General features: G+C 36.0%; 1 protein-coding gene across 1 annotated transcript in view; it reads left to right on the top strand.

The window, feature by feature from the left end:
• Agk (acylglycerol kinase) overlaps positions 1 to 16,623 on the top strand; it is a 70,386-nt gene that overhangs the window by 24,827 nt on the left and 28,936 nt on the right. The window contains 4 exon segments of the mRNA XM_047560583.1: positions 1,774 to 1,853; positions 5,977 to 6,052; positions 12,450 to 12,542; positions 15,168 to 15,217. Of these exon segments, the coding sequence (XP_047416539.1) occupies positions 1,774 to 1,853; positions 5,977 to 6,052; positions 12,450 to 12,542; positions 15,168 to 15,217 (299 nt within the window).

Raw genomic sequence — 16,623 nt, 5'->3', positions numbered from 1 at the left:
TTCCCTTATATGTAATCTGATGCTTTTCTCTCACAGCCTTTAAAATCCTATCTTTATCTTGTATTTGAGGTATTTTCATTATAACGTGCCTTGGTGTGGATCTGTTGTAATTTTGTGCACCTGGTAAGCCTCTAGTATTTGATTTTTTCCGTTTCATTTTTCAGGTTTGGGAAAGTTTCTGATATTATTTCATTGAACAGGTTGTTCATTCCTTTGGTTTTTTATCTCTGTGCCTTCCTCATTCCAATAATTCTTAAATTTGGTCCTTTTCATGATATCCCATAATTCTGTTCATGATTTCTTAACACCCATCTAGTTTGTTTAACTCTATTTCAAGATTAAATATTTTGTCTTCATTGTCTGAGATTCTGTCTTCCATGAGATCTATTCTGTTGGTGATGCTTTCTATTGAGTTTTTAATTTGGTTTATTGTTTCTTCATTTCAGTATTTCTGTTTTTTTTTTTTTTTTTTTTTTTCAGAATCTCTATCTCTTTATTGAAGTGTTCTTTTACTTCCTGCATTTGCTCTTTAACTGTTTATTGGAGTGATCATGCATTGCCTGCATTTGCTCTCTTATCTCATCTTTTGCTTCACAGATCATTTTAATTATGCAGTTTCTAACTCTTTTCTGTCATTTCTACTGCTTAACTCTCATTGGATTCTATCAAAATAGCATCTTGGTTTGTTAGGACACTTTCTTCCCCTGTTTTTTTCATTTGTTTCTGTATATTCTCCTATAGCATAAAGATCTGAGTTACTGAAGTTTCCCCTCTGCAGGCTTATTGTGACCCTGCAGTTTTCCAGTACCTCTCCTTTGAAGGGGAGATCAATTATAGTAGCACACAATACAGAGAAACGCAGACCTGAACCAGATAGACCCTATAAGACTTTAAACATTATTGTTATAAACAGGATGAGTTTGATTGTTATTTATAGTATTCTAGTGGTGAAAAAAAGGATGGGAAGATTATGTAGGATGTAAGTGAGTAAATAGAGGTACTGTTAAACGGCCTTCAGTCTCCTGTAGGTGTTTCAGTAAGGGAGCTGCCCTTCCAATGATGGTGGCCATGCCCTCAGGAATAATTCAAAATGCCTCCAAAGAAGCTGGGGAGCCCCAGTGAGAGTGTGGCCGAGGCAGCACAGGTGGGTGGTGGTGGCGGTGGTGGGGGTGTGGCGCCAGGCTCACATCTGGTGTCTGTCTGCGGTTGGTAGGGCGGCTGGTGCAGTGTCCTCTCCTGGTTTCTAAGAACTAAAAATAATGAATGTAAAGGTGGCAAATGCTAGGTGCTTAGTAATTACGTCCCTTGCCAGTTGCTATTTTAGTTACACAGGGTTGCAAAGAAGAGGAGGCACATAGACTATTAGGTTTAATTTCTTTATGTATAAAGCTTGGAAGATTAACTGGCAACACAAAGATTCCTCATGAATAAGTTTAGTAACAATTTGAAAGAGAAAAGGATGGTATTCTGACAACTAAAGACACAGGGATTCAACGTCCCTCTTGACAACTTGTGGCCTTACTGGTTATGTTTATAATAAATTTAGCTATATTGTATGGAGAAAAGTTAACCTCTAGTAGGTGAAGCAGGGTTTTTTGTCATTAGCGTCACAGGTGTTTTGTTAATATGAGATTATGAGTGAACATCTGTTTTTTTCTCTAGTGTAGATCACATACCTGCTAGAAGTAAATTCTTTTGGAATGAAAAAAATATATGTGATCACCAGCTGAATAAAAGGACATTTACTGAAAAATTTTCTTTTTTCCTTTTCAGGAATTTGGCAATCAATTAATTCCTCCCAATGCACAAGTGAAGAAGGCAACTGTCTTTCTCAACCCCGCAGCTTGCAAAGGGTAGTTCAGTTGTGATTTATTATATGTTCAATGTTTCTAAAGGGGGAAAAACATCACAGAATATCAGGCAGCTAGTTAGTATGTGTGCAACCGGAAGAGTTCAGTACCCTTGTAGCAATAAGATACATTTGCAGTGTAGCATTAACAGTTAATGTGAAATAACTATAAAGCTAATTGATGCTTAGCAAACTTGTATAATTGAAGTTTAGTAATCATTCCAGAATTAACATGCACAAAGAAGTCTTATCGCTTGGAAGTGGTCCCCTGGGAACAATGCTCTGCTGCGTGGCATAAATCATTAGACCATCTCTGTAGACAAGATGTTCAGAGATGGCCAAGAGCACTGTGCTTGTTAAGGCAGAGCATACTTTCCAAAAAGGAACAGACCTTGAACTACGTTTTGGTGTACATTTGCTATTTCCAACTAAGGAAATGACCCATGGGCAGGGCCCTAGAGATAGGAGTGACCCATTATGTGCTTTTGTGTCACAGGGCAGTCTGTAACTGTCATGTTATGGACTTGTAGGAATTAAGGTGTGAAGAATAGTTGGGGCTTGGTAACTAATGATGTGTCCTTAATGGTTCATCGATTGTGCCACAGTGAAGTGGAGAAGGGGTGTGGTGGAGAAAAAGTGTGTGGAAACTCAGTCTGTTAGTGAAAAAGACACCACCGGCAGAACAAAACAACAAAACCCTGTTTACAATGTTACTAGATGCTGCTCTTGTTCAGTTGAAAAGGTAATTAGAAAAAGCTTGAGAGCTTTGGAGGAAATAATTTAAAATTTATTTTTTAAAATAGAATGAGAGGATTGAGGGGGAAATGAACAATTCTTTTTGGCTTTTCTGAGGATTGAGCAATTAATACACGTTTTAAACTGAATCTCGTAAGTCCTAAGTGAAATTACATTAAGATAAGAATAATAATAAAAGTATTGTTGGGGTTGGACTATAAGGGGTAGGCTACTGTTGTCTAGAGCAACATTGGTATGGGCTCTAGCAGTTAGTTCCTCTAGGTGTTTCTCAGGGAGCAGTGAGCCTAACTTCATAGGAATGAGGATGAGTCATACCTTCTTTCTTAATCAGCAGTGTAGGATATTCCCCTATACATTGTCTAAATGGGCTCAACATCATATTTGCCAGGCTGTGTTGGAGCCACCTGCCTGTCCCCATAAACCCACCAATCATAATGCCTGTTGATCACTCTTGTTTAATACCAGTTACTAAATAACATCAACAAGTAATTAAGTCCTAATACAACATAACCCATACCCAAGGTAATTAGTCAATTGGCCTGCCAGGGGAGAAATTATGGGTTTAAGAGTTGAGGGACCTGTCTCTATCCTGTTTTGCTGCTCACTAGCTCTGGGATACTTCAGAGTTACTCTTCTTAAATCCTCAGACATTTACTCATCTGTAAAATCAAAAAAGCAATAGCACACACCATATAGACTAGGTGTCTTCTTGAGTATTAAATGACACGATGCCTGTCAAGTGTCAAGCACTGTTTGTTTCAAAGTATGCACCCATAAAACAGCATAGCTATAACTGAATTTTTTTCAGAGAAGCTTTTAAGTTCTTTTTTTTTTTTTTTTTTTTTTTTTTGTGGTGCTGAGGATTGAACCCAGGACTTCTTGAACCCAGGTCCTCCTGGATGGGAGTTTTAGGTTCTGCTTACATTTTTACATGTAAATATCTTTGCATTTTTAAGGTGGGTTCTCATTTGAAAGTATAACCTCTATCTAAAGGCAGGCTAAGAGTCTGTCACTCAAGTGGAGTCTTCCCTTCCTAAAGGCATTGCCTGCTCTGACAAGGTGAATCCTGTGCTTCTAGGATGCAGTCACTCTGAAACTCTTAGGATTTTTTTTTTTTTTTTGTATGTGTGCTTTCACTACTTAATTGCACTATTTTTGTCAATGTGGCTCTGCCGTGACACATAATTTATAATTTATCATGTAGCTATTTCATTATGTAGTACTGGTTTAAAACTTCAGAAGAGCTTTAAGAAATAAGATAACTGTGTGTTTAGAGTTAATAAATAATACATTAAGGAGTAATTATTTTGTGTGTGTGCCTGAGCCTGGAAATGGCTGTAAGTACATAAAGTTTTTATTTAGCCCTGGTGCTATCTTGCCCTTAATTAAATAATAAATAATGTATTTCTTACTGGTAACACTTGTTTTTCAATCTTTTATATAGAACATTAGAAGGAAATGTCTTCACCTTTATATTAGGGCTTTACTGAACCTAGGACATCACAAAAAGATGTAAATAAACGTTAAAAGTTTTAATCTTTTTTCTTTAACTCAGAGGAGGTTGTCGATTTATTGGAATTGATATGGCAGATTGAGACTTCTCTAGAGTTTTGGTTTTAGGAAATAAATTTCTACTTCCAACTGCTCCATTCATATTACTCCAGCAATGATAGCAACCGTGGAAAGAGAACTGTTTGTAGCATCAGTAACTCAGCCCCTTATTATTGGGTTAAGCCCCCAGAAATGGTGAACTGGAAGGAGAAATGGCCTTTTAGCCTTTATGTTCATTCTGGTAATTGTGCAGAGCAGTAGAAAAGGTAGCCTATATTTAATTTATTGTATGCTCAGGTAGGCCTTGATGGTTCTTGTAAAAATTTGCTCAGGTTTCTCAGTTTCTATTTTAATTCATAAGAAATGGTTTGTGTTCTGTATGCCATTTGGTGGTTATATCCTTTTAATTTAAAGGATATTGATTTTGGTCTCTGCATAACTATACACGCTCATCATTAGTGGCCTTTGTATTTCTTTCTAGTATAAAAGTCAGAGCTTGCATTGTTGGTTAAAAAAAAAAATCTTTTTTAGAAAGAAGATGTATAAATATGAATGTAAAAATTAGATGTTCGACATTGAATTTTTAAAAGTTTTATTTTGTTATGTGATAATTGAAAATATTTGGGTAAAAGGTTAGCTAATTGGTATGGTTTAACAAAGATTTGTCTTTGAGACTGCCATTTTGAGGGTTGGAGGGGGGACTTTTGTATTTTTTGCATCCCCTGATTCCTAGACGTGAGCCCTGACCAAAAATCGAACAGAGTTCACTATCAGAATGACATGCATCATAGGTTTGAAGTACACAAAGTATTTCAATTGTTACACAAAGTACACAAATCATTGAAAAAATTTACAATATCTTGCATTATGAGGCTTCACAATTGTGGTCATGTTCTTTTCCTCAGGATTTGTGTGCCTATGTTTGAGGCAGGTTTATTCATTCATTTTTGTGTCAATTCATCTTGTACTTGGTGAGCAGTTTTGAAATATGTCATGCATAGTCCTAGAAGCTAAGAGTCAAGGATTAAGGAGGCTTGGCATCTGATTTTGCAGAACTTTCAGTGTAGTCTTGAGGACAGTCTGGAAATTGCTAGTCATCTAGTCATCATCACTGTGACAGTTCCTCATGGGGCGTGGAAAGTGGAGAGGGAGTGCAGAGGAGGGCATGGTGGCTGGGCGCTTGGGCCAGCTTCTGACCACTTATCCCATGGTTACATTAATTTTGAATATTTCCCTTTCTTAGTAGAATGGAAAAGATCTTTGATTTGTCTCCAGGGATTTCACTACAGGTTTAAAACTCAAGATATGGAGATACTTCTAGTATTTAAAATTGTCAAAAAAGATGTATGTCGTTCCAAATGCTTGTGTTTATTGAGTTAGGATTAAGCAATATTCTGCTTTGTTAAAGTCTGTGCCTGTGGGCTATACGAATGATGTTGCAGTAAATATGCTCCCTTCCTTCCACAAGAATAAAAGAATATACCAGAAGAGTATTACTGAGGTCCATGAGGACAAGTAGTCTTTGACTGTCTGTTACGTTATACCCCCAGCTCCTCCCCAGCTTATCACTCATCTTTCTCTAGAGGAAACACGTGTGAGCCATGGGCATCCCAAGTGGATAAGAACTGACTATATTAGGCAAAGGGCACACTGTTCTGCTATCTGTAGTAATTCATGCTCATCGATAAATTTTCTGAGCAAATAAAGAAACCTGTGTTACTTAAGTGTTCCTTATTCTTCAGAGAAGATGGTTGGGGTTTTAAAAATTCTTCCTTTTGAGTACGTGTTAAAATATTGTATTTTTCCCCCTTTGTCTACAGCAAAGCCAGGACTCTGTTTGAAAAAAATGCTGCCCCGATTTTACATTTATCTGGCATGGACGTGACTGTCGTTAAGGTGAGAATGCTCTGGAGTGTTGATTTTTGCCGAAGCCACCACCCCTTTAATGTATCTTCTGCTCTTGGCTTCTTAGCAGAAATCACTTGTCACTTAAGACAAGAGCAAAGAAATCAATGTTGTGTCTTGTTCTGATAATTAATGAAAGCAGTTTTGTTTTCGTGACATTGTCAGCTTTTCATTTTCACAACAGGATTAAGTGGAACCTTGGAGCCCTTGGTCCCTTTCATCTAAGACAGGAGATGGAATTATTGCTGGGAGGATGCAAGTTGTAGCTGACAGAATTCTTTCCCAAAATACAAAACCCTTCAGTGTTAGTGTTTAATTTTTTGGTGATGCCACAGATAAGCAGTTTTCTCTATGGTAAGGAATTATCTATGGTGAGGAATTAAATGGTAAATCTTTAGCATTTAGGTGAGAAGAAAAGGGGAAAATAAAGAAGAAATTGTGCTGTTTCAGAAGTTGCCTCAAGTCCCCACTTTGTTGAATTTTAAGTGATACATATGTGGATGCCTACATTCCTTATGGTGTTTATGAGCTGGTTAGTTAACCTGTTGTTGGTATTGCACACTTTGACTAAATCATAGAGGTTAAAAGGTGATTTTGTCTAATTTGCCACATAAGTTTAACTCTTTTCCAACTTCTCTGAGACACCTTCCAGTTGTTTCTTTCTGGGATATGAGAAAGGGTAGGATGGCATTTGAGTACCTGCAATGTGTTAGACTCTAGGTAAGAGAGACTGTGGAGTGGTTACACTAAGGCTGACACTGTCCAGTCTTTGAATGATTGATGGAACTCCTGAGAAGAACCATCTGAGCTTAGAGCCTTCTTTGAAAGGAGATTTTCTTAGTATTAAATTTCTATAATGGTTTTAGAAGTACTGAAGGAATTTGTTCATTTCACCTAAGTTTTCAAATTAGATGGCATCGAGTTTTACATAATATCCTCTTTAAACTTTTAAATTTCTGTAGCATCTGTAATGCCTGTTTCATCTTATTATTGTTAGTTTTGCCCTCTTTATTTTTTCCCCTCAGGAGTCTTGCAAGAGGTTTGCCACTGTAATGAGTTCTACCATTTTTTGGCTTATTGATCTTCTTATTTTCATGGGAGATTATACTTCATTCTTTTTCTGGTCTGTTATTTCCTTCATTCTACTTATTATTTTTTTATCTTGCTGTTTTTGGGATTGTAACTTGATGCTTATTTCATTAATTCTCACCTTTGTTTCCTATTGTATATATTTAAAACTATAAATTCTACTCTACTGTGTCAGCATCCTATAACTTATTTAAAAACGAAACAAAACTTTTTTTAATTAAATCCTTGACACCCAAGACTTTATTCCTGAAGGTCATCATCTCTGACAATAAATAAAAGGAGAATTTTACAGATGATGGAGAAATTCTAAAACAGAGAAAGCAAATAATTTTTGTAGGTAAACCATTATGCCATAGCTAAAAATATACAAAGAATTTCTGACCTTAATGATCCATTATTTTAACTTGAAACATGTTTTTAAGTTAAGGAATTTTCTTTAACCATTCATCTATTGATGGACACTTAATTTGCTTCCTGTCATGACTATTGTGGATAATACTATAAAGAACTTTAACTTTGACATATAGTACTTTCATTATCACTCATTTCTAAATATTTTCTAATTTCATCATGATTTTTGCTTGATTTGAGTTATTCAGACATATCTTAATTTCCAGAGCTAAAGTTTTTCTAGTTATCATTTTGTTAATAATTTCTGATTTAATTGCATTGGTGAAAAAAGTAATCCATGTGATTCCAGTTTGTTTTATAGTCTAGAATGCAGTCTGTTTTCATAAATGTTCCATATATGCCTAATAATAAATTCATATCAATTATTGGGTATCAGGTCCTGTTTATGTCCATTAAGTCAGGTCTGTTAATTGTGTGATTCAAATCTACATCTTTCCTGGGTTTTTTATTCTACTTTAACTATGAATTATCAAGATAGGGGTATTAGAAATCTCCTCTTATGATGGTGGATTTGTCTATTTCTCTACATAGTTTTGTCCATTTTGTGCTTTTTATATCTTAGATATGTAGAAGTTTCAAATTATCTGAATACACTTGCATTTTGATCCCTCCATAAAGTAGTGCCAGAAATGGTTGCAACACTACAGACGTGGTCCACTGAAGGAAGAGTAAAGTGGTACCAGCAAGTCTCAGTTCATGTCCTATTATTTTAAGCAGCCCAAGATCAACTTTTGATGTATCATGCTTTTAAGTTGTATTGTATCAGCGTCCCCTGATGCCCCAACATCTTAAGGCTACTTTAGAAATCTTTAGTGGTCTTTATTTTTTAGAGCAGTTTCAGGCTTAAGGAAGAACTCAACAAAGTACAGAGAATACCTATATCCTCCTTCTCCACCTACCATGGTTTTCCAATATCTTGCAATGTTTTAGTATATTTGTTACAATTGATGAGCCAATATTAATACATTATTATTAACTAAAGTCCATAGTTTTTATTTGGGTTCAGTCTGTATTGTGCAGTTCTATGAGTTTTGACAAATGCATAGTGCGTGTTCACCATTGCAACATCATGTAGATTAATTTTTATGCCCTCCTAATCCTCAGTGCTCTGCCTGTTAATCCTTCCCTCCACCACTGATCTTTTCACTGTTGCCATACTTTTACCTTTCGGGATGTCATATAGTTGGAATCATACAGTATGTAGCCTCTTCATGTTAGTCTTTCATGTAGCACTATGCTAACTATTGACTTCTCTCATGTAGCATTTTACCTTCATTGTCTTTTTGTGACTTGATATAGGTCATTTCTTTTATTTATAAAAACTATCTATAGGTAAATAATATTCCATTGCCTGGATGTACTGCCATTTATCCATTTATTCACTGAAGTACACTTGGATTGTTTCATAATTTTGGCAATTATGAATAAAGTGCTGTAAACATTCGTGTACTTTTTCTGTGGACATAAGTTTTTAAGTCATTTGGGTAAATACCTTGGAGTGCCATTGCTGGAAATGTAAGTCTGTTTACTTTTATAACAAGTTGTCAAACTGTCTTCCAAAGCATCTGCAACATTTTGCATTCTGACCACAATGAATAGGAGGTCCCCTTGTTCCCCATCATCCTCAGCATTTGCTGGTTTTTTTTGTTTTTGGTTTTTTTGTATTTTGGACATTTTAATAGATACATAGTATTATCTTATTGTTTTAATTTGCAATTCCCTGCCTGATGACAGATAATGTTGAACGTATTTCCATATGCTTATTGTCCATCTGCAGATCTTGGTGAGGCCTCTATTTAGATATTTGCTTTTCCAATTGGGTTGTTTTCTTGTTGAGTTTTAAGAGTTTTTTGTATTTTTTAAATAAGTTCTTGAATAAGAAACGTATTTTGTGAATATTTCTCTCAGTTGTGTCTTGTTTTTTCTTTTCCTTAATAGTGTCTTTTTCGTTGTTTTTGTTTTTGTTTTTTTTTAGTGGTACTAGGAATTGAACTCAGGGGTACCCTGCTACTGAGCTACATCCCCAGTCCTTTTTATTTTTTATTTTGAGACAGGGTTTCTCTGCATTACTCAAGGCTGTCCTCTAATTGGCAATCTTCCTGCCTCAGCCTCTGGAGTTGCTGGGATTACAGGCATGCACCACCACGCCTGGCTGGATAGTGTCTTTTGCAGAGCAGATGTTTTTCATTTTAATGAAGTCCAATTTATCAATTTTTTTTTGTTGTTTTTTTGTTTTGCAGTACTGGGGATGGAAACCAGGGCCTCCTGTATGCTAGGCTAGTGCTCTACCACTGAACTATAACCCCAGCCCTGTTAATTTTTTCTTTTATGGATCTTGCTTTTGGTAATATAGCTAAAAATTCGTTGTCAAATTCCAAGATCTCATAGACTTTTTCCTACATTATGTTCTAAGAGTTTTATAGTTTTGCATTTTACCCTAAGTTCAGTGATCCACTTTGAGTTAGTTTTTGTGAGAGACGTAAGGTATCTAGGGTTGTTAGTTTTGTTTTGTTGTGTCATTAGGCTACATTTCATCCTTCCTCTTTTTAGGACATTTGATATTTTCTTCCCAAGATCAGAACCTCAAATATATTATCCTTGTTAATGTAATCTTATTAATTATGGTCTGCTAAATCTGTCAAGATCTTTTTGAATTTTTTCATTATGTACCTATTCATGTATATTATTGTTCTTGAAAGTATTCAAATATACCTGTTCATATATATTGTTTTTGAAAGTATTTATTGAGTGTGTACAATAAGCTAAACCCAGTTTTAGTTATTGCATATATATTCTAAACAAAGAAATCATCTGTCCTGAAAGAGCTTTCTTTCAAATTTTGAAAGGAAGGAACAGACAAAAAAAGTAAATGCTTTGTCAGATAGATCTAGTGCTCTAAGAAGAAAGGTGAGTAGAAGGAAACTTTAATGAGGGCGTTCATTTTAGTCCAGATGGTCAAGGAAGACTGGTCTGATAAGATGACCTTCCAATGAGTCCTATGGATGCTTGAGAAAAGAGAATCCAGGCCAGATATTGCATATGGAAGGGCCTTGAAGCATGTTTGAGGAATAGTAAGGAGTCCACTGTGGTTGGATGAGAATGAACAAAGGGAGAGAGCGAGAGGGAGAGGTTAGAGAAGTAAGGGAGGGCAAGACTTCTATCATTTACTTGGTAAGTAACTTACTTTCCATCCTAATTGTTGATAAAGGCTTTAGGAAGAGGTTGAAGGAAGAGTCCTGATAATTTGACATTCTGCTGAGCCTTTCACTTTGGGCACAGACATTCCATTGGTTGCTAATCTGTCACATTGTATTCAAGCATCTTGTTTCCACATTTCTCCACCTTGTCCACAGCAATATCATGGAATAACTTGTTAGGGGCCTTGTGGGGGACCAGGTACAATGTGACTGTATAATATCCAAATCTCTTGAACTAGTAATTTGTCAAAGAAGGAAATGAGGATCTCAGCGAACCCATGCTGATTCCTAACACATACCTATTTCTGGGTGTTCACAAACCCTTTCAATCAAGATTGACTGATGCATATTCCTTTTTTTTTTTTTTTTTGTAACAGGGATTGAACTCAGGGGCAATTAACCACTGAGCCACATCCCCAGCCCTTACTTTATTTAGAAACAGGTTCTCACTGAGTTGCTTAGTGCCTTGCTAAGTTGGTGAGGCTGTCTTTGAACTCTCTGTCCTCCTACCTCAGCCTCCCGAGCTGCTGGGATTACAGGTGTGTGCCACCACGCCTGGCCCATAATCCATTTTAATCAACCAAATATTTGTAAATGTAACTCTGAAGCCACTCATTTCCTTTTTAGAATAAAAGTAGAACTATTTATCGTAAGATTAAATGGTGGCATTTTAGGGACCTCCTTATTCTCTGGGTTGAATTAATGTCGCATTAGGACTTGATTATGTGTGACTCCTTGCTGAGGATTCTCTCACACTCTCCAACAATTCAGTTCAATTCTGACACCAGCTTCCAGGATGGGCACAAATTCCATAGGTGAGGGCTCAGTCTCACCAAGACCACCCTGGGTGTAGGACCAGTTGAAAGAGGTCAAGTGCTTCTGACCAGACAGCTGTAATGCAGGTTCCACAACCCTTCTTCAGGTTTGATAATTTGCTAGACTGACTGAATCTTAGGAAAACACTTTTTTTTTTTAAATGTTTACTGGTTTATTATAAAGGATACAACTCAGGAATAGCCAAATGGAAAGACAACTTTGAAACATACCTGTCTTCCTTTGTGCACAATCACAACTGAACAATCACCTTGTATTATTTAGTACAGTGCCAATTATGAACATTTACCTGTCTAGTTGCCTTACATTATGCTTTATAACAGTAGTTCAAGGAAGCTATCATTACCTCCCCAACACATAATTTCATTGATAAGGAAATTAAGATCTGGGGAGTTGAAGGCCACTCAGCTAGAAAGTAGCAGAGTTGGGATTTAATCAAGTCTCTTGGGCTCTGAAATCTGTACTCTTCATTATATCTGCTTCTCCCTATTTGCATATACACTTGACTTCTGCCTTCAGATGAAAAGCAGCCAGTAAATGATGTGATGGAATCTGCACTGGACTGGACTTGAGTCCTTGGGCTAACTAACTGTATAACTGGGGCAAGGTGTTGGGTTTGAATTTTGTTTCTGAAGTAAAGAGCTGACTAGATCGTTTCTGAAGTTCCTTTTTGCTCTAAAAGTATAAACCATAAACCATAAAACAATACATAATTGCTTTGATAGCTGTTTTTTTTTTCATGTCTATCAATTATGTAAGACTTAAAAAGAGAGTTAATGTAAACTCTAATGAAAGTATCCCCCATTTTAAACCTTGACCTAGGGTGGTGACTACCAAAGGCTTCTTTTGTATTTCAGACAGATTATGAGGGACAAGCCAAGAAACTCCTGGAATTGATGGAGAGCACAGATGTGATCATTGTTGCTGGAGGAGATGGGACACTGCAAGAGGTATGACTTTTTCTCTTTTGAGGCCATTTTGAAGGTGAGAAAAATGCAAATTAGATTTTAGAGTAATGGGGTATAGTGTTATAATTAAAATTTAAGGAAATTATTTCTTTGTAATTTATTCTGTAGGATTGTTGCTGTCAAACTAGTATAGCTCTAAATTTTTTACGCACTTTTATTTCTTTTCTTTTTTTGTAAATCCTCTATCCATCACACAGAAAGGCTTATATGTCATCAAATTGAAGTTTGATAAAATTGAATAAAAGTCAAAATGGTGATGGGTTTGAAAACCCTTAGGAAATAGCCCTGTTTGCAATGGAATCATAGCTTCAATTATGAGAAATATTTCTTACCAGATAAACTTAAAGTTTCCCTTTGAGAAAATGGGGAATTGCCCATTCTCACATCATGTCATATATAATGTTATTTCTTAATTCTGCATTTGTAGGAAGAGAAGCTACATGTTCAGTTGTATGCATGTGCCTTTATTTCTTGTTTTCTGCTTTGCTGGGCATGGAACCCAGGGCCTAGCATATATTAGGCAAATACCACCTGTGACCTATACCTGCAACCCTGCCTTTGTACTAATATTACACGTTCTCAATGAGACCACTACACACTGAAATGCAAACACTAACAATATCCAATGCTGCTGAAAGTATGGAACAAAAGGAACTTTCATTCATTGATGGTGGGAATGCAACATGCTTTAGCCACTTTGTTTGTACCTATTAAGATGACCAAAATTCACAATAAATAAAATACAAAATGGTGGTACAGTCACTTAGAAACAGTTGGGTAGTTTCTTGCAAAACTGGATGTATATTTTCCATATGATCAAGTACTCATGTTCCTTAGAATTTTCCAAAGGCATTGAAAACTCAATGTCCACACAAAATTCTGCACATAAATGTTTTATAGCAGCTTTATTCAAATAGCTAAACTTGGAAGCTATAAGGTATCCTTCAGTAGGTGAATGGATAAATAAAGAATGGTACATGCAGACAATGAAATATTATTCAGCACTAAGAGAAATGAACTATCAGGCTGTGAAAAGACTTGGAGGAAGGCTTAAATGCTCATTACTAAGTGAAAGACACCAATGTGAAAACGGTGCGCACTATTTGATTCTAATTACTTCTCATCTGGGAAAGAAAACTATGGAGACTGTAAGAGCAATGTTGGCTTGACAAAATGTTTTAAGAGGTTAGTGGAAGAGAGAGATACCTGTGCAGAGCAGAGAGGATTTTTTAGGGCAACAACACTACTCTGTATAATGATGGATGCATGTCTTTATGTTTGTTGAATCCATAGAATGTGCAACACACACTGAACCCTAATGGCACAGTGGAGCTTGGCTATAATGATGATTGATGCAGGTTCACCAATTTAAGAAATGCACCATTCTGTTGGGGGATGTTGGTCCCTGGAAGGGGTATACATGTGTGAGTTTGGGGTCGGTGGGAAGTTCATGTCCTTATCAATTTTGCTTTGAACTAAAGTTACTTTTTAAAAAGAAAGTTTATTAATTTTAAAAAGTGTCACTTCCTTGAAGCTTTCTTTGGTCCAAAAGGATGGTAAGTATGTTGTCCTGAGGTTCCCTTCTTTCCCTGTGGCACACCAGTGCTGGTGCTGCACCCGGGGCACGCTCCCCGCTGCTCTGGTGTTCCATCCTGCACGCTCCACTCCACGCTGGGCCTCATTCCTTATTGCCTTTAATCTCTGTTGGGCGGTTTCATCAGTGTACAGGGATCAGAAGCTAGCAGCAGACAGGCTGTCCTATGTTTGACTTGGCACTTACGTAAGCCTTAGTAAGCTTTTTAAAAGGCTGTGCTAATGATCTTGTAATGTTTTTATGGCTTTTTAATGAAGTGTGAAGGATACTGATAGCTTGCCTACAAAGAGTGAAGTAGACCACTTGACAGCCCCATTTAATCCTGAAACTTGGTGAGGCAAGAGAAGATCAAGGGAGATTTGTGTCAGCCTTGACTTGACAAAATTTTTGAGGAAAGACAACAAATTGTGTATTCGGTATAATCATGGTCATATTAAAATAGGTATTGATTAAAAAAAGATTTGTGAGAAGTATTCCAGAATTTACATAAGTGATTGATATTGGTTATGCATATGGTAGAATAATGAGAAATTATTTTTTTCTGGTATTTTCATAATTTGATAAAAGTACTATCCCTCTTGTCTTCATATTCCTCAGTAAGAAAGATTTATTGTGTGCAGGTTTCTCTGAGTGTAGCAAGTTGCTTTTTCCTTCATATGTACTGCATAGCAATAAACAAGGCTCTTTTGTATAATTGATGTGTACATCATATTTATATAAAAAACCATATAGACATTACTAAGATTATGTTCTATAGAACTTAAAACATATTTACTAATGTGGAGTTTTTGTAATTATTTTATCTTAGGCTTTATTGATCCTAGGTCAATAATAATAATATCTAATTTAGTGCATAGTATTTTGGAATACTGTATGTTTTATGATCTACTTTATCATTTAACATAGTTTCTAGGAAGAAAACAGAAATAAGTTTGTGGTTCATGAAAACTGAACCCAATTCTTTTGTGATAAAGGAAAATCATGTTCATGATACTTTTTATATATATTTGTAGGTTGTTACTGGAGTTCTACGAAGAACAGATGAGGTGAGCTTTAAGAAAGAGTAATTGACTGGATGCGGTGATGCATGCCTATAATCCCAGCACCTCAGGAGGCTAAGGCAGGAAGTTAGAGCCCAACCTTGGCAACTTAGTGAGACCCTGTCTCAAAATAAAAAATAGAAAGGGCTGGGATGTAGCTTAGTGGGAAGGCTCCCCTGGATTCAATCCTCAATACAAAATTAAAAAAAAAGAAAGATAATAATTATATTTTTAACTTTTACTTTCCTGTTCATTTTTTTACTCTTTTTTCCTTTGCTTTTTTTTCTCATTTTATATTTTAAAGTAGGTACAACTTATGATTAGACTGGATTTTAGTAAGGACAGTATACCACTGTCTTTTTATAGGGAACTCATTAACCCACGGTGGACTTTCTAATTGGTAGTCCAAGGTATCCAAAAGCTTTTAACAATAGTTGTTTAAAATATAAAATTTTCCTATGGTATCTTGGTATCTTTTCCTTAAGGAATTCCTTCATAAATCAATTGTGCTATGGCCACCTAGTGGAAGCCAGTCAGCAGTTAAAAGAATGAATTAGATCTATAGTATGTACATGTTTAATCTCAAAATATTGAATTTTTAAAGACAGGTTGCTGAAGCACGTGATGCATTTCTACAAAGTTTTAAAATTCATAAAGCAATACTGCATATTGTTAGTGGGTGTCTAAATATGTAGTAAGAGTGATAACATGGGTAGAAAGGAGTCACACCAGCCTGTCCTCTGGTTGCAGGATAATGGTTTTCTCTGGGAAAAGAGAGGCAAGAATAGGAGTAGAAGGAACTTCAAGTTTATCAGTGCCATTTTATTTCTTAGAACAGCTGAAACAAAATATCTGTTGTTGACATTTATTAAAATCTGGGTTGTGGGCTCATGAGTGTTTTTAATATAAATGTACTTTTCTATAATAATTTAAAATAATTTATAACTAAAAACATCCTTCTCAGTCCTTTGGTAAGAGTAAACTGCTCAAAATAGTCTTCAGGAATCTTAGTGTCTATTGTATTTGTGGCGTTTAATTAAATCAACCACTATTCCATTACCTTCTGCTACTTAAACTTGCTTATTGTCTTTGTCTTATTTGTAATTGAGGTAATTTATAATGCCCTCTCACCTGATATTGGTCACTGTTCAAATGATAGGTATTTTTACTTGAATTTATCTGCAGCTTTTTTCAAATGGTGTGATAACATAATGCAGTCTCTCTCACACTAGTACATTGATCCAATATCTGTAAGACCCCCATTATCTTAACCACATTCTTCCAAACAGTTGTCATTAATGAGTACCATTAATGAGTACCAAGCAGTACCTCCAAATTCTAAATTGTTTTGATTTACTGGTCTAAGGATGGGGGAGGGACAGTGTGGAGGTAGATACAGGGCTAATAACTTTGTCATAGTGGACATACT

The sequence above is a fragment of the Sciurus carolinensis genome, chromosome 8 (assembly GCF_902686445.1).
Source record: "Sciurus carolinensis chromosome 8, mSciCar1.2, whole genome shotgun sequence".
In the NCBI taxonomy this organism is placed as follows: Eukaryota; Metazoa; Chordata; class Mammalia; order Rodentia; family Sciuridae; genus Sciurus; species Sciurus carolinensis.
The sequence above is the reverse complement of the archived record's forward strand: the minus strand, read 5'-3'. Positions and strand labels throughout refer to the sequence as shown.